Here is a 17,953-nt window from a genome sequence, read left to right as displayed (position 1 = left end):
ACCCTGTCCATTTTGCTAATCATTATATTCCTAGCACCTGGACACAGAACTTTACTCTCAATAACCATCAGTGATTGGTAAACGTTCAACAAACAGAAGCTTTGATTACAATCTCCAAGCAAAACCAGGCAGAGAGCAAACTCTGGACTGACCCCAGAGGGCCTTCTAGATCCAAACTCCATCCACTCTCATCCTCTTCTTGCCCAAGTATCTCGTTCCACTCAATAGGCATCACCGGGGCCCATCCTGGAAAGAAAACCCAAGAGTGGGAGGACGCCTGGGTCGCACAGTGGGGTTTAGTGCTTTTGCTCCCTCGGCTGAGTTTTTTACTCAGCTGGTCTGGTGTCCGGGCTCAGGCAGGCAGTCCTTCTCGGGCATACCCACGGGTCAGCCGAGCAACGTGGAAGCCAAGCTCCTGAAGGAACACACAGGAGCTAAACTCCCACAAGAAAAAGAGAGGAAAGGCCTCCTAGAAGCCAAACTGTTTTAGGCAAAGACAGACGACCACCAAGGTTTGGTTCTTGAATATGTATTTTTTACTGAAAAAATCATTCATAAATTAACATACAAAAATGTACAAACACATGAGTAAATAATGTAATGACAAAGGACTATTTTTGTGAAAAGTGTTTTTAAAACATCTTTAGATTTCAGTGCAAAAATGTACCCCTGGCACCTCTTAAAACATAAGCGCAAGCTCAAAAAAACGTCGTGATGGAAGGAAGCTAGCTACGTTCAATGCCATCGTCAACAGCGAGCGGACACAATGAGTACATGCGGCTGTTGCTCAGCGATTCGTGACTGTGGCAGAGGAGCTCCAACAAGGGTCCCCATCATGTCAAAAGGAGTATTCTTGCCATAACTCCTCGCCCAGAAAAACAGCGTAAAAGGAGAAACGTTTCCCTGCACGCAGCTGAGACGAGATTGATTTAAGGGGTCACCCATCAGTAGCCTTAAAAGAATTTCAGCTGCCAAAATACGCACAAGGTCACATTTGGTTCTTATTATTTTTTCTTTTTTTTTTTTAAACGGGAGAATCTCACACCATTAACAGCTCACGGGCCTGGCTGTATGTTTTTAACTTCTATGTTTCCCACACGATACTCAGCTTGGCGGGTAAATGACTGAGTGGTGCACATTAAGAGATTTCACACTAATAAAACAAACACATGATCGCAAAATAATTTCAGTGACCTTACTTCAAGCAGTGAAAAGACACCTTTCCTTTTGTCCTCAAATCAGCATTTTTCTTTCTAAAATCAGCTGTTTAGCCTTTTGCCAACATTTTGGTCTTGGTGGCAAATATGTTCGTGACAAGCTTCGAACGAGAGCATTTTACAACACGGCCGTGCACACACACATCATCCTTAACCAAGGATAGGTCTGTTCTGGCATATTCTTCCAAATGACATCATGGCTGTGTGCCACTGAAAGCCACTCATGGCCTTCAGGGATGAGAGAGGACAGGAGAAGGAGAAGAAGGAGAAGGTGGAGAGTCAAGGCCAGCACACAGGCCTGAGGGGAGGCGGGAGGAAAAGGGAAAGAAATCTTTATTGCTCTGTGCACCAGACTTCAAAGGAAAACCAAGTGAGCTCCTGTGTGTAATGTTCCCTCATGAAGGTCTTTTAAAGCATGAGATGCTCAACATTCTTTTAAAACATATGATACAACTTACCAGCATTTCAAGGGCAGCAGTCTGCTCTCTCATATGAGCCGATAAGAGCTTTGTAACGCGGTTGGTTTTCTACAATACCACTCTATTCTTCAAAAGAACAAAAGCATGAACAAAAAACAAGGCCTGGCCAATCACTCCCACAGCTTGTGGGGATCATATGTCCATGGAACCAGCACATGCAATGGAGAAAATCCCCACCCACACGTATATACACAAATATACCCCCTACACACACATCCATGTAAACCATGAAAATTAAGGAAGTTGAAGGCAAACAAGGCAATTAAAAAAAATATGAAGTACTTTTCAGAAAGTACTCCTAATCACAATATATAAATATGTTTTATGGAAAAGGAGAGGAAAAGACTGGCATTTTTCAGAATCCTGCAGAAGCCAAGAGGGACTACGAATTGAGGGATTTGGTTCAGGGAAAAACAGAGAGGCACAACTTCAAGGGCAATTTAGAATCTTAACTTCAAGAAGTGCATGGGGTGTGAACCCAGCACTCGGGCTTGGGTCCTGGCATCCGGGAGCTCTGTCTGTCTACCCGCCAAGCTCTGACTGGGTTCGCCCTGGCCCCCAACTGACCCACAGCACACAAGTGTCACCTGATCCCTGGCTGACTTCTTCAGTCCATCGCTCATTAGGTCTATGAACTAGTTCATAATGTTGACAAAGAATCTTTCCAGAAACCAAAAAGGGAAATATTGAGAGGAATCACTGAAGCTAGTTGATTAAATTTAGGCACAGATTTCCGGAATTGTGGCCAAGTTCCACAAGAGCAAAAAAAGAAAAATGGAAAAAAGAAGAGGCAGAAGACCCACCCATCCCCCCCCTCTCGGTGAGGAAAGGGCAAAAACGAAAGTCCAGGGATCCGGGAGCGTGTGCAGAAGGAGGCCCCCCAAAGGGGTCCGCTTTGAGCAGGGAGGGCTCCTGTTTAGCAGAAGACTGGGATGACAGCATACGTGCCCAACAGGGAAGACAGAGTCCACAGCAAAAGTCAAGAGCAAGACTTCTGGAAGAGGAGGATGGGAGGGGGCAGGAGTTAGCTACCAGTGATAGCCTGGACTGTCCCGATCTGTTTGGGACATGCCCTGTATCCACTCCTTTCCAAGGTGACAGCAATTCGGGAGGTGATGCCCTTCCACTGCATTTTAACTGAGTTCCTGCATTTGCCAACCAAATAAGTCATCTAATATATAAACCCTTGGTTTGAATTGGAGCCAGCTATAAAATTAAATTTAAAAAACGCATTTTACATGGCTTATTTACAATTATACTTCTTCAAGAAGTGATTGTTATAGGTCTATTTATCTTCCCCAATCCCTCCCCCACCCTGAATCCCCACCCAAAGCAGGTAATTTAAAAAAAAAAACAAAAACAAAAAACTGAAACCAAAGAGAACACCGGAGATGGAGAAGAATGGTGTGTGGAGTTTCATTTGCCCTTCCTAAAACGCAGCTGCCCTGTGGTGGGGTTGCCTCTTTGCTCTGAAGGCCGAGAAGCTCCAAAGGCCATTCGGAGGAACGGGCTCGGCGCCAGTACCACGGCAGACATCAGCTCCTGTTCTGGAGACCCCAGCTGGGACAGGACGCTGGGGTTCGAGACCAGGGGAGAAGAGCAGCAGGACCGACGTCTGTCTTGTGAAACAGAAAGCCAGTCCTGATGAAGGAAGTTCCCGAGCCACAGTGAAGGCGTTTTGTGCGTGTACTCTGTTCACATTTTCTCCTCGGACCCTGTGATCCTTCATCAGACACCGTATTTCCGTTCTCTTCCTGTGTGGAGCCCCAAGACCTCTCCCCAGGCTGCTTTCTTGGTGGCGGTGGGTAAAGCAAACAGAGGTTCTCTCCTCATCTCAGTACTCGGTCACCTGAGCCAGCTCGGGTGTCAAGTTGACAGTAATGTTTTTATACAAGGCGTCGTATGTGATGTTCGCAAAGTAGTTCAAGTTGTTGAGGCCGTCCAGCCCTTGCCGTTCTTTGGACTTACGCAGCAGAGCGTACCTGTTTGAGCAGAGAACAGGGGATGGCTCTGAATGAGGGCCCAACCTCCTCACGGTGGCAGACAGAGCAGGGCAGCTCTCCTGCATCACACGGCGGGGCGACCGGCCCACCCCGTCCAGCTGCTCCCTGCTGAAAGTTGTTATTACTAGGAACACCTCCTACTTCGTGCCAGGGGCTTTACTTACAACATCATTTCATTTAATGCACCGCTCCTTAAGCAAATGAGGAAACCAAGGCTCCCGGTGTTCAATGACTTGCCCGAGGTGAGGTCACGGAATGGGGAAGTGGGAGGTAAGATATTAAAAATACATCAGATGAGCGAGGTCGGGGTCTGCATTCAGTGCCTTTTCACTCCCCCGACAACAGAGTTCATGCAATCAGAACTGGTGGTCCAGAGAACAGTCCTCCTCCCAGTTAACAAGACAAAAAGGCACTCTTGAAAACGAGAGCTGTCACTCCATCCACATGCCCCAATTACTACAGTACAGAACTTCCTTATCATGCACGAACAGAAGCTCGGGGGCACCCTTCCAGAACCAGAGCTCACAGGAAGAGGGCCAACTCTGCTTTGTCCTGTCAGTGTAAGTTACCCAGGAACCTCGGACCAAGTGGATTTTTCTCCAGCTCCCTGAAGACTACAGAGGAGACCATGAAGCTTAAGACGCTAAATGAGTGACTTCCTTCCAAGATCTATGATCAAATTTTTCACCGATAATCTGATTTCACATAAACGCCTGCCTCACGGGTAAATGAAAATCTATCTAGGAACTATAAGGCAGCCAGAACAGGACCGTGTCGAGGAGGCAGGGAGTAAAACGAGGGGCTGCAACATGATATGCTCTGGGACATCTGGAAACTCAAAGTATAGAGGATATTTGTAAGAAGAATAAATAAATTGTACCAACCTTCCAAGAAACTGGACTTCTCCTCGATGGTGATGAGGAATAGACTTGTATTTCCCTGTGTCACCTTCCGGTCGGCTCACAGAGTAGCCCGCATTCTGTACTCTGTCCGAGACAAAGAGATTGGGCTTTCAGATGAAACGATCAAGTACCATAGATGACCACACCTACGCCAAGCTTGAGAAACCCCAAGCTGAACAACAGAATTGATTCTGCATCTAAATATTCAATTGCCTGTCCCTCTGGGTAAGTTCATGGCTTTAGAAAAGAGGTCTACAGGGGCGCCTGCGTGGCACAGCGGTTGAGCGTCTGCCTTCGGCTCAGGGCGTGATCCCGGCGTTGTGGGATCGAGCCCCACATCAGGCTCCTCCGCTATGGGCCTGCTTCTTCCTCTCCCACTCCCCCTGCTTGTGTTCCCTCTCTCGCTGGCTGTCTCTATCTCTGTTGAATAAATAAATAAAATCTTTAAAAAAAAAAAAAAGAAAAGAAAAGAGGTCTACAATACCAAAAAGTTTTGAAAAGGAAAAGGAATTCAAAGTTCTTGAGAGTAAGGTGTACCATGGGTTCTCAGGGACAGGTATAACAGTGAGCATTCGCCAGGAGAGGAGAGGAGTGCACACGTCCTCTCTCTGGGTCCTATCAAAAACGCTTTTCTCCTGGCGGACGGCACCGCTCTTGTCCAAAACCTACTATAAAGCAAGTTGGTAAAGCCAGAGTTGCACTGTGTTTTCTCTGCTTATGAACTTAATTACTCTGCCCACCTCCCCCATCACCAGGGAGATAATTTTTATCATGTCCTCTGATCTCGATGTAAAACTTCCCAACTCTAGGAGGAAAGCAGAACTTAAGGAGGTGTTTGGTTATTTATCCTTAATGTGATAAAGACAGGATTTCACAAGCTGGATTTACTACTGGAAAGCTGACAGGGCTGTTAAGAAATAATTAATACACGGAGACAGATGTTGGATATCTATGTGAAATCTATGGTTGTCTTCATATTTTAGAACCTGGGAGAATATTATTTCAACATCCTCCTCTTTACTCCAAATTACACTCTCCTTTTGATATTTGGGACATGTGTCCTCGCTCTGATTTGATAAATATACAGAGAACGCCTAGTGTGTGCCTGGGAATTGTGCAGGGCACTGCCTGGGGGAGCTGGGGAGAGCGCAAGCTGAGAATTAGGACAGATGTCCTGGGAGAGCTCAAATGGATTCAGGGACCAGTCATACCAGTTATGCTTATGGAAAAGCTGTTCATCCTCACTAGGTTCCGAAGAAACCCAAATTAAAAGGATGACAAGCCATTTTTACCTCTCAGATTGAGGAAGAACTGGCTAGAGCTCCTTTGCCCAGAACAGCAGCCCCGAGCCACACGTGGCTGCTGAAGGGCCGAAATGTGGCAAAAAGCAAAAGGTTGTCTATAACCAGTGTTGGCAGTGATGTGAGAAAGTGGGAATGTAGCCACACCGCTGCTTGGAATCTTTCTGCGATCACTTTTGGGGGGAATCCTGATGACTATCCAAATTTAAAAGAGCATTTACCTGACTCTGCAGTTCCACAACGAGGAATTTAATCTGAAGAAGTATTTGCACACGTGAACAAGGATATTCAAAATTGTAAACAATGTTCATTGACAGGAGAGGATTAAAATAAAATAGCGTGTATCTCCATAAAGAAATACCATGCAACTGTTAAAGATAACAAAGCGGCTCTCTCTGTAGTAACATGGTCGGAAGGGGCGAAGGGACGGTCTGGGTTGTTCGCGTATGAATACAAAGAAGCAGAGAAAGAAACAGCCCTGTTTAAACGGCTACTTCCTGGGAACGAGATAGGACAGCAATGGGGATTAAGAATGATACCCTTTGGTTATGCACCTTTATTATCAGCAAGTATTACTTTGTAATCAAAAAGCAACGTGCGGGGCGCCTGGGTGGCACAGCGGTTAAGCGTCTGCCTTCGGCTCAGGGCGTGATCCCGGCGTTATGGGATCGAGCCCCACATCGGGCTCCTCCGCTATGAGCCTGCTTCTTCCTCTCCCACTCCCCCTGCTTGTGTTCCCTCTCTCGCTGGCTGTCTCTATCTCTGTCGAATAAATAAATAAAATCTTAAAAAAAAAAAAAGCAACGTGTAACTTTTTTAAAGTCCATCTAGACAAGGTGGAGATGCTTTTGCTTATTTGTTCCTTACTAGGTTACTGTTTACTTACTCTGTAAAAAGATTAATTTACACTACTCAAATACAGCATCATTCTCGCACACTTGTGTAATACAAGCCTTATCCAACAGTATAGATAAATCTGTGTACACTTATCACTAAATACATGACCTCTGGTTTGGGGAGGTTTCAGTGAAATGTTCTACGAACGTAAAATATATACCAGATTTCAAGGTATAGTAAAAGAAAAAATAAATGTGAGTTTCTCATTAACATTTCATACTGATTATATGTTGGAAGGATATTATTTTTATACTCTGTGATAAATATACTGTTGGCATGTTTTATTAATACATTAAAATGAATTTCATCTCAAAATTCTTTTCTGAACCTTCTTAAATGTGGCTATTAGAACGTTTCACATTACCTACACGGCTTGCACCCTGTCCCTCCTGTGTGGCGCTGGTCTGGGGAGCCTAAGGTAGTTACTTCTAGAAGACCCCAGAACCCGGAAGAGGAGATTACCTGTTCCACAGGTCGTCATCTTCTCCACCCCAACCCCAGAAAGCGTTTGGGAAGCCATTGATCTTCCGAAACTGTTCCACTGTTAAGCCACTCACTCCACCAAAGAACTCGGTGTAAGGAAGCCTAGAAGGAGACGTACAGCTTGAATCATCTGAGAATCAAAGGATGGTTTCTTCCCCTGGGGCCACCATCTTACTGGAGAACAACAGCCTACGTGACACAGCGCCTACTGCCCTCACCACCTGCAACCATTTCCTTGCACTGAGACGCACTGACCTTTGTGGCGAACTGCATCTTTCTCTAATTGATTTGTTTCACAACAGCTTTACTGAAACATAATTGACACTCCAAATGATTCACCCGTTTCCAAAGTGTGCAATTCCATAGTTTTTAGGATCTTCGTGGAGTTGTGCAATCATGAACCCCAATCCATTTTAATACCTTTCATCACCCCAAAAAGAAGCCTTGTACCCATTAGCGGTCACTGCTCATTCCCCCCTCCTCTCTGCAACCCGATGCAACCGCTGTTCTTTCTGTCTCTATGGATTTGCCTATTCTGGACAAGACACGGGAGCACGATCATGCAACATGTGGCCTTTGGTAATTAGTTTCTTTCACACAGCAGTGTTTTCAAGGTTCATCCCTCCAGTCACATGTAGCAGGACTCCATTCCTTTTTACTGCCTAACAGTGTGCTGTGCCGTGGCTGCGCTCCATTTTGTTTCTCCATTCGTCAGCCGATGCAAACCGGGGTGGGGCTAATTGGCTTTTGCCATCTTTGCATCTTTCAGCATCCTTTTAGATTTAAACTCTTCCAGAGGAAATGATACTCACAGATACATATACTTGTCCAGCTTAGTTGCAAAGTGCCTTGGCATCTGCCCACATCCATAGTAGTTCCGATCGCTTTCTGGTATATGATCCACATCATGAAAAATGAGACAGTCCCAGTCCAGATCCTTCATTGCTTCTTGAAAACCGACGTTGAAAAGCATGGCTCGATTAAAGGGTTGGGTGCCAACCTAAAAGAAGCAGAGCTTTAGTTTTAAAAGGACTGTGGAGCAAAATCTTCGCTGCCTCAGCCCCACCTAAAGGAGAGCTAACGAACCTGATGGCTTGGCCCGCACGCTCATCACCGCGACGCAAGCTACTTGACATCTGGCCTCGATTTCTTTAGAAATAAGAAGGATAACAAGCCCAAGCCCCTCTCTCCCAAGACTGTCATAAAACAGGCACTCGACCTAGGGCAGCATTTGGAGGAGTACCCAGCCCCACAAAGGGAAGAAAGAACAATATGGCCATTTCTACCCACGGCTCCTTATCTTAAGGGGAATTTCCTGGGTCTGGAGACCAAAGACACCACCCAAAGCACGACTGGCTGAACCACCAGACTAGGGGCCTTTGTTCAAGGGTAAACAAAGTTCCACCCTGGACTCACGCAAGGCTGCCGGTGTCGAGTAACATCTCAACCCAGCAGCACAGAACTGCTCTCTACGCCCCCTTTCACCTCTGGGTGGCTCAGTCCTAAGATTTCAGTTTCACTGGCTCTGTACCCCAAAAGTGGATCGGCTGAAAGCACTCTGAACTGCTGTCTCAGAACAGAACGAATAGAAAAGGATGGGCCACTCACTTGCTCAACCACGTAAAACGCAAACCGCAGGCGCTGGCGCTGAAGCATGGGGATCAGGTGTCTGAGCAGGACCGGGAGGTGCTCGTGCCGGTTCCGGAAGGGGATGAGGATCGCCACCTGGACAGGGCACAGCAAAAGAAGCCACCCCGTGAACCCCCTCAGCTTCTGCTTTGCAGCAGGACACTGCCAAAGAACCGGTGACCAGCTGGCCCCTGGGGAGTTCTGGAGCGCTGACCTGTCCTCGACCTCCACTAAAGGAAGAGCTACGCCGGCAGGTGGGCCCCTGGGAGTAAGTGGACTTCGCTCTGATACACACCACCCTGTGTACACGGTCGGCCCGCTGACTGAACTCACTCTAGACCACAACCCAGAGGAAGAGACTCATTCTGCACCATGACCCACACACAAACATGTCCACAGATAAAAGCACACAACGAAAATGCACTCCACAAAACACTGCTCCCCTTACAACATGCGGTGCACTTGGACATGTATCTATCTTTATACATATTTAAATGCTGGTCATTAAATTGATATATCCCAGACAGGCTGCAAATGCCCGTCAATTTGAGATCTGCCTTGCTCTTTGTAGGACGGGCACAGAAGAAGCACCTGGACAAATACTCGCTGAAAGGATGGACTTAAGCCAGTGTCATGAGGCAGACCCCCACACTGATGGCTTCTGACTACAGTCACGCAGAAAACCACTAAGCAATTCTCAGTGTCAGGCTGGATAGCTCTGCTCTTTGTTGCACTAAACTCCTACTAACAATGCCAAACAAGGCACGAAGCAGTGAATTTGTGAAGACAGCTTTTACAAAAGTGGCACAAGAGACCGACCAACCCTTCCATGTGCTTAGCCAGTATTCCTATAAAGAAGACAAAAGGGTCCTGCTCAGTCATAGAACGATGCACGTTTCTGGAGCTACACAGTGTGCTTAGGGATACTCAAGCCTCTGAAGTGTTTCCGTCAAATGCAGATACTTTGCATCGGGTCATAGCGTGCAAATTACGAATTATCACAGTCCATGAATCCCACGTTGGCCTGGAAGGATGGCAAGGCCAGGTGGGCCTCCCAGCACCTTGGGCCTGACTCCACACCCTACCTTCCATCGAGGCACGCAATCTGAAGGCTTCCAGTGCCCTCCGAGCTTGATGGCTGGATCTTTAGAGAAGATTTCATGGATGTCATCCATTGCGATTTCACTCATGTTTATGTCTATTGGGCCCTCTGAATAGAGAATGGGGGGAAGAAAAAGAATTAAGAGGCCACAAAGTAACAGAATGCTTTCCCCCTGTGATCAGGGTTTTACTCTCTAGGGAGGTTCAATACTTTTTTTCAGCTGTGTTTTTCACAGAGATGGGAGGCCCTTCCCCTGCTTTGCAACTCCCTGCATTTCAGCTCATCACTAGTACTGGGTAAAGCAGCAAGTTAAGAAATTAAGACTAAGCGGAATGTCAGCTGAACTTCTCAAAGAGGAAGGAGGAAAGAGCGAGGCTGAGCTTGGAGCCTCTCCACGTGCTCTGGAGGCAAGAAGACACAGGGCCCAATTCACTCATCAGTCGCTCGTCATCACTGACTTAAGTGAAGAAGGGGCCCGGTCCGAGAAGCCCAAAGGCACGGAAAAGGTAGAAGGGCTTATTGCCATTGCTTTATATCACACATGAGACACCGAGAGCGAAGACAGAAGACCCCAGAATTCTTCTGAACCAGCCCTTGGAGGGGGTCACGTTCATCCTGTGATCGAACAAGGTATAATCAACGTGGGATTTATATAAAGATAAAGCTGGTCGCCTGTACTTTCTCTAGGACATCCTAACAGGCCCCAAGTCACCAAGAAGGGGGTACGTGCAAAGAAAGAGTGAAAAATATGGCAGAAAATGGCACCAGGAACACAGGCAACCTTGCAGAAGGGCTAAAGAAGGGTCAGTACACGCGTAGCTCTTGTAATCCATTTCCAGTGGCAGGGAGGCATTTCTATTCCCTACAGAGGGGAGGCATCCTGAGAGATCGAGAACACTCTCCCTTTCCTTTTAATCAAAAAAACAGACAAGTCAGTTTGAAAAGCAGGAGATGCTCTACTCACTCATGGAAGGGAGCCTCTCGGGGCAGGTATGGTTTGCGAAGTAGGTGAAGTCTTCAGGAAGAAACGTTGTGGTTTGTAGGAAGGTTTCACTGTGATTCAAGTCAAGAGGATAATCTAGAGAGGGAAGAAAAAAGGCAGCTCAGACCGGGACAGGTCATCAATTCTGCAATTCTCAGAGGCCTACCAAGGCATTTTTCTTAGGTATCATCTTTTGCAGAATCAGGACTCTGGACTAGCTCTTCACTGCAGCTAAAAATTTGAACCCATCAATAAAAAGGTTAACCAGATGATACTATTTTAACCAGTGTCTCTATTCTTACTGTTATTACAGCTTTATATGCACTCAATGTCCAGTCGAGTAACTCTACAACGTAATTAAGGTTTTTTTTTTTATTCGACAGAGATGGAGACAGCCAGCGAGAAAGGGAACAGAAGCAGGGGGAGTGGGAGAGGAAGAAGCAGGCTCACAGCGGAAGAGCCTGATGTGGGGCTCGATCCCGCAACGCCGGGATCACGCCCTGAGCCGAAGGCAGACGCCTAACCGCTGTGCCACCCAGGCGCCCCTCTACAACGTAATTAAAAACAAACAAAAAACCACCAGGACCCCTTTCCACCCATGTCTTACTCTCTACAGGAGCTAGTTTCATTTCTTTTAGCCAACTATTTTAGTATCTACTTCCTATACAACTGTTCCAGATGCTTCAGATGTAGTCTTACCCACTGACTTCCCATTGTGGAGCCTGTGGATTTTGGTCCCTTCCCTCCCCTGCCCCCACCACTCACACCCTTTCACCGTCCTGTCTCCCACCATCTACGGTCGCTGTGGTTCAGCCCATCTTTAGTATTTACACTGAAGTATTTATTCTATAGATACTATTCATAGCTGAGAAATGTGCAAAGTTATGATTCCTTTTCTTTTCCCACATAATTTGGGTTGTTTTTTTTTTCCCCGAAGTGACTGTTTTGTTTCTCTGTTTGCTTAGTTTGATATGGCATCATGACTAACTCAACACCATGCCCTCTGCCACCACAGTCCCTTAGGATGTCTGCCAGCATCAGGCATTCTCTCAACCTTGTCTTCCCAGAGACAGTCCTGCAGCTTCCAACCACCTCCAACCCCGGCTGGCTCTCCCCTGTGCCCACTGCACAGACACCGTCCTGTGGTTTTCCCTCCCCGGCTGGCTCTCCCCTGTGCCAGCAGCGCAGACGCCATTCTGTGGTTTCCCCTCCTTGGAGTTCTAGAGACTCCCTTCACTTCTCACCAGTGTGAAACCTCACTTTGCCTGCCTTCAGTTTCTCCCTTTTTCTCGCTGGAACACATCTTCCAAGTGGCTTCCTAAGCAGGGACGAATGGGAAGTGGTTTTGAAGCCTTGTACACCTGACTGGTTCTGCTCTTTCTCTCTTGATTCATAGGTCGGCTGGGTTTACAGAATATGCTCGGCTGGAGACGATGCCCCCTGAGGACTGTGCAAGTGCTACCACTGCCTTCTAGCTTCCACCTACACCTGTTAGATCCGAAGCCATTCCAATTCCGGCTCTTTCTGAAGGTGACTGGGAACTTCCTTTTAAAAGTGTGATGAACTTTCTCTTGGTTCAGGAAATGTCACATTTCTATTTTGAGTTCTATTCTCACCCACTGTGTTGACCATTTGACCTTTACAGTCTAGAAATTCATGTCCTCCTGTTCTAGAATTTGGGGACAGCACTAGAGGTATCACTGTGGTGATGATTCCCTCCCTTCTATTCTGCGCTCTCTTTCTGGAGAACAGAAAACATGAGTTAGATGTTAGACCTCTTGGTCCTCTGATTTTCTCATTTTTTCAATCTTAAAGATTTTATTTACTTATCTGAGAGAGAAAGCATGAACAGGGGGAGGGGCAGAGGGGGAAGGAGAAGCAGACTCACCACTGAGCAAGGGCCCGACATGGGGCTCCATCGTGGGACCCCGGGATCATGACTTGAGTCGAAAGCAGATGCTTAACCAACTGAGCCACCCAGGCACCCCCCAGACCTTCGTTTAATTTTCATTTCTGCTATTTTTAAAAAGTCCTTTTTATTTTCTGAATGTTCATTTCTTACCATATACTCTTTCTTCATGTTTGCAATCCTTCTCCCCTCACCCTCGAGAACGTATGTGAAAACTGTTTTGCGTTTTCTTCTCCCAGCATAGCCTGTTTCTCTCAATTTGCTGCTGCTTGTTTGTTCTGATCCCTAGCACAGCGCTCCACAGCACCTAGTATTTCAGAGTGGGGCACTATCCAGCTAACCGGAAGGACTTGGACTGAGGTTCCTCATTGTAGAGTGCTCTGGCCAGAAGTCTGGTTTTAGAAGCCTCCAGAGTCAATATCTTAGGGTCTTTCTTCTTGGTCCAATGAGATTCCCTAGAGAACGCTAATTTTTTTTTTTTTAAAGTAACGTCTACCCCCAACATGGGGCTCGAACTCACAACGCTTAGATCAAGAGTCACATGCTCTCTAGCTGAGCCAGCCAGGTGTCCACAGGGCATTCTATTCTAACCTCCTGCCAGAAGAGGAAAAAGGAGCTGAGGGGCCCCTTAGGTGCCCCCAGGTTGAGGGGCCCTTGTTTCACCATCCCTGAGGGTAACCAAGTCTCTAGTCCTCTGCCAGGATGGGTAAAGGACCTGGATATCCAATTGCTTTTTAAGTAGCTTTCAACCAATTTTTATCTTAGCTGCCACTTTTTTCTTATCTGTAAAAGTACTTGACAACTGCTAATTCCTGAGCTTCTGGGGGATTCTGGGGTGGTAGTGGCTTTCCCTGTGGACCCATCAAGCAGTCCGTTTTCCTGGGTCTGTTGAATCCTGCATCAGTGGTCTGCTTTCCAACTTCCAACTTCCTGTTCTCTTCATTCTTTGGGGTTTATGCCACTGAACCCACACAGATATGTGTGCGCGCGTGCGCGCGTACACACACACCCACACCCACACACCCTCTTTACTGTCACTTTAGTGGGGCTTTAAGAATGTGAAGCTGATGCCTTTTTTCTAGGGAATCTGCATGAAGGGGGCCCTCCAACTTCCTTTTTTTTTTTTTTTAACAGATAAAGAAACCAAGGCACCATATACACAACTGGTACAAGAAGACTTGGCTAGTGTATGACAGAGACCTGACTAAACTCTGGGTTAGTGATCTTTCCAGTACACTGTACTATTTTTTCAGAGGATTAAAATCTCTCTCACCAATACCCTTTGGGATTCATGCGGGTTCCATGAAAATTAAAACTTCCTATTCAAACTTGCTTTTGCACTGGAGAATTCTACAATCTTCAACTCAGATATTTTTTAAGCAACACTGTGAGAGGGTTTCCAAAAATCCATGGCCAATAAATGCAGTGAATCCTTTTCTACAGGCACATGCTGTCTGCTGTACAAGTGCCCATGGGACACAACCCAGTGAGAGTCGACTGGAAGAGAATTAAGTCTCTCTCTCTCTTTTTTTTTCCCCAAAGATTTTATTTATTTATTCGACAAAGATAGAGACAGCCAGCGAGAGAGGGAACACAAGCAGGGGGAGTGGGAGAGGAAGAAGCAGGCTCATAGCAGAAGAGCCTGATGTGGAGCTCGATCCCATAATGCCGGGATCACGCCCTGAGCCGAAGGCAGACGCTTAACCGCTGTGCCACCCAGGCGCCCCGAGAATTAAGTCTCTTAACAGGGGAGGAGAGGAACAGAATGCTTTCTGTCCTTTTCAGTAGTAGCTTTCCTGAAAAACACCAAGCCTGCATTTTACAGATATAAACAGAGCTGGCATGAACCCTAGAGGCAAAATTACATTTACACAGAAATTAGCCCCAAAGTCCTCAGTTCGTACATGCAAACCTGTCCTAAACTGATCCTTTCTGAAGGTATTAACACTTCAAAAACCTATGTCAAGAACCTCCAATACTAACCATTACTCTGGATAATTCTGATTTTGCTGCTTCTTCTTTTTTTTTTTTTTTTAAAGATTTTATTTATTTATTAGACAGAGACAGCCAGCGAGAGAGGGAACACAAGCAGGGGGAGTGGGAGAGGAAGAAGCAGGCTCATAACGGAAGAGCCTGATGTGGGGCTCGATCCCGCAACACCAGGATCATGCCCTGAGCCGAAGGCAGACGCTTAACTGCTGTGCCACCCAGGCGCCCCCTGATTTTGCTTCTTAATTATATATGTGTATATGTGTGTACATAAATATATAAATGATTCTCTTTAAGAAAAGTCTTCATGTGTACTAGAAAATGTGTATTTTGTGATATGCACATGTGTGGAGGGAGAAGCTGATCCGAAACAGTATCACAGTAATTACATTTGCCTCTGAAGGAGAAGAAATTCCCAGGGGCATTATAATAACATTTTCATAAGCAAATTAAAAAAAAAAACACAGAAGAGAAGAATAATAATTCTGGGCAATGACAGAACCCAGCCTAAGAACTACAACCTAAACAGGAAATAAGAAGTAAAAACAAAAACAAAAAACTAACGTGTAGAAGAGACAAGACACTTTCTAGCCTTAATGATCCTACCTTTGGGGGTTTGAGTGAAGACACACATAGAGCCCTTTCTACTCCCTTCAAACACTAATAAGCCTAGGAGCAACCAGCATGGAACAAAGCAAGACAAAATCAGCACCACTCATTTTTCTTCTTCTGATCACTAAATTAATGAAATCATTTTTTATTTATTTTATTTTATTTTTTTTTAAAGATTTTATTTATTTATTTGACAGAGATAGAAACAGCCAGAGAGAGAGGGAACACAAGCAGGGGGAGTGGGAGAGGAAGAAACAGGCTCATAGCAGAGGAGCCTGATGTGGGGCTCGATCCCATAACGCCGGGATCACGCCCTGAGCCGAAGGCAGACGCTTAACCGCTGTGCCACCCAGGTGCCCCCTGATTTTGCTTAATTATGTAATATGTGTGTACATAAATATATAAATGATTCTCTTTAAGAAAAGTCTTCATGTGTACTAGAAAATGTGTATTTTGTGATATGCACATGTGTGGAGGGAGAAGCTGATCCGAAACAGTATCACAGTAATTACATTTGCCTCTGAAGGAGAAGAAATTCCCAGGGGCATTATAATAACATTTTCATAAGCAAATTAAAAAAAAAAACACAGAAGAGAAGAATAATAATTCTGGGCAATGACAGAACCCAGCCTAAGAACTACAACCTAAACAGGAAATAAGAAGTAAAAACAAAAACAAAAAACTAACGTGTAGAAGAGACAAGACACTTTCTAGCCTTAATGATCCTACCTTTGGGGGTTTGAGTGAAGACACACATAGAGCCCTTTCTACTCCCTTCAAACACTAATAAGCCTAGGAGCAACCAGCATGGAACAAAGCAAGACAAAATCAGCACCACTCATTTTTCTTCTTCTGATCACTAAATTAATGAAATCATTTTTTATTTATTTTATTTTATTTTTTTTTAAAGATTTTATTTATTTATTTGACAGAGATAGAAACAGCCAGAGAGAGAGGGAACACAAGCAGGGGGAGTGGGAGAGGAAGAAGCAGGCTCATAGCAGAGGAGCCTGATGTGGGGCTCGATCCCAGAACGCCGGGATCACGCCCTGAGCCGAAGGCAGACGCTTAACCGCTGTGCCACCCAGGCGTCCCAATGAAATCATTTTTTAAAGACCCCACAAGCACACGCCTTCTAAGTGGCAGGAGCCTTGCTCTACACCTTGAGGGGGAACCCCCCAAAAACCTTCATTTCCTCTTTTCTAATTTTAAATTCTTTACATAAAAATGTAATTGAAATCTGTCTTCTCACCAGTAGAAACCTTTCAAAGACGTCGAAGAGGCAGAGGAAACTGACTGCTCGTGACCTGGTGAAGTTGCTTGCTGACTGTGGGGTGCCCGCTGTCCTCATGAGCTGCCCAGAAATGGGCACATCCAAATGACAGCTTCTTCCTCTTCCCTTTTTTTTTTTTTAGATTTTATTTTTAAAGTAATCCCTACACCCAGCGTGCGGCTTGAACTCACAACCCAGAGATCAAGAGTCGCACGCTCCTCCCACTGAGCTGGCCAGGGGCCCCTTCCTCTTCCTCGACGTGTCCCTACTGAATGAGGGAGCGGCTGCAAGGATAGAGCGAGCCCCTTGAATTTCTATGGCCGCGGCTCTATTTTTTAATTTACCTGTAATCTATTTTAAATCAGGACATGTTCTCCCAGCAAGGGAGGTAGAAGGGCAAAGGAGGCACGGCTTCTACATTTATAAAATGAAAAACAACAGACATCCTTCCTACCTACAAATTCAGAGATGGCCTGATGATTCAACCTTGCTTTACACCACTGGTTCGGCAGCCACGCCTGCACATTAGATCATCTAGAGGCTTTTAAAAATCCTAATAACACCCAGGCTACTTCCCAGACTAATTAATCAGAGCCTCTGGGGGTGGGGTGCAGGCACTGGTATTTTTTAAAGCCCCACCTTGGGGGGGTTTCCATGTGCACAGGATTGACATGGCCACCCCAATACACAGGGGTGGCAAAAATCTGCCTTTTCTCTTATCTTATTAAATCCAGTTGAGCAGGGACTGGAAAATGCTGACCAAAACAGATTCCAGGAAGAACCACCACCTTCCCCTTCCATTTGAGAAAAGACCAAACACTTGCCTCTCTGCTTGAAAAATGTGGACACTTACATATACTAGAAAGATGTCATTCAAACAAATATCCATAAAATAGAAAGAATTTGCATTTTTCACAAGTTAGCATGCCTAGGATGACCTGCACCTGCTGGGTGAGTAGACACAAGGAAGACTATGGACTAAGCACCTAAAAACCAGGAAGAGGATAAGAATATCTAGCTCAGTGACTATATTACAAAGTGCCCTAGCAATGACTTTATTCACTTTATTTGCCTATGGCAACAGTCCTATTTCCAAGGATGTGGGCAACAGAATATTTTTCTGAGTATGTGACTACAAGAGGGCTGGGGTCGGAATTGTGGGAAGGTTTGTGTGC

General features: G+C 45.8%; 1 protein-coding gene across 1 annotated transcript in view; it reads right to left on the bottom strand.

Annotated features, from left to right (window-relative positions):
- Positions 1 to 513: 513 nt before the first annotated feature.
- The window catches only part of B4GALT5 (beta-1,4-galactosyltransferase 5), a 40,288-nt gene continuing 22,848 nt past the window's right edge, over positions 514 to 17,953 (bottom strand). Inside the window, exons 3-9 of the mRNA XM_034641793.1 lie at positions 10,978 to 11,091; positions 9,997 to 10,121; positions 8,891 to 9,007; positions 8,095 to 8,282; positions 7,262 to 7,384; positions 4,584 to 4,685; positions 514 to 3,678 (exon numbers count right to left, since the gene is read on the bottom strand). Of these exons, the coding sequence (XP_034497684.1) occupies positions 3,531 to 3,678; positions 4,584 to 4,685; positions 7,262 to 7,384; positions 8,095 to 8,282; positions 8,891 to 9,007; positions 9,997 to 10,121; positions 10,978 to 11,091 (917 nt within the window). The 3' untranslated portion in view covers positions 514 to 3,530. The remainder of the gene's footprint in view (positions 3,679 to 4,583; positions 4,686 to 7,261; positions 7,385 to 8,094; positions 8,283 to 8,890; positions 9,008 to 9,996; positions 10,122 to 10,977; positions 11,092 to 17,953) is intronic.

The sequence above is a fragment of the Ailuropoda melanoleuca genome, chromosome 13, assembly GCF_002007445.2.
Source record: "Ailuropoda melanoleuca isolate Jingjing chromosome 13, ASM200744v2, whole genome shotgun sequence".
Lineage (NCBI taxonomy): Eukaryota > Metazoa > Chordata > Mammalia > Carnivora > Ursidae > Ailuropoda > Ailuropoda melanoleuca.
This window is presented reverse-complemented; position numbering and strand designations above follow the sequence as displayed.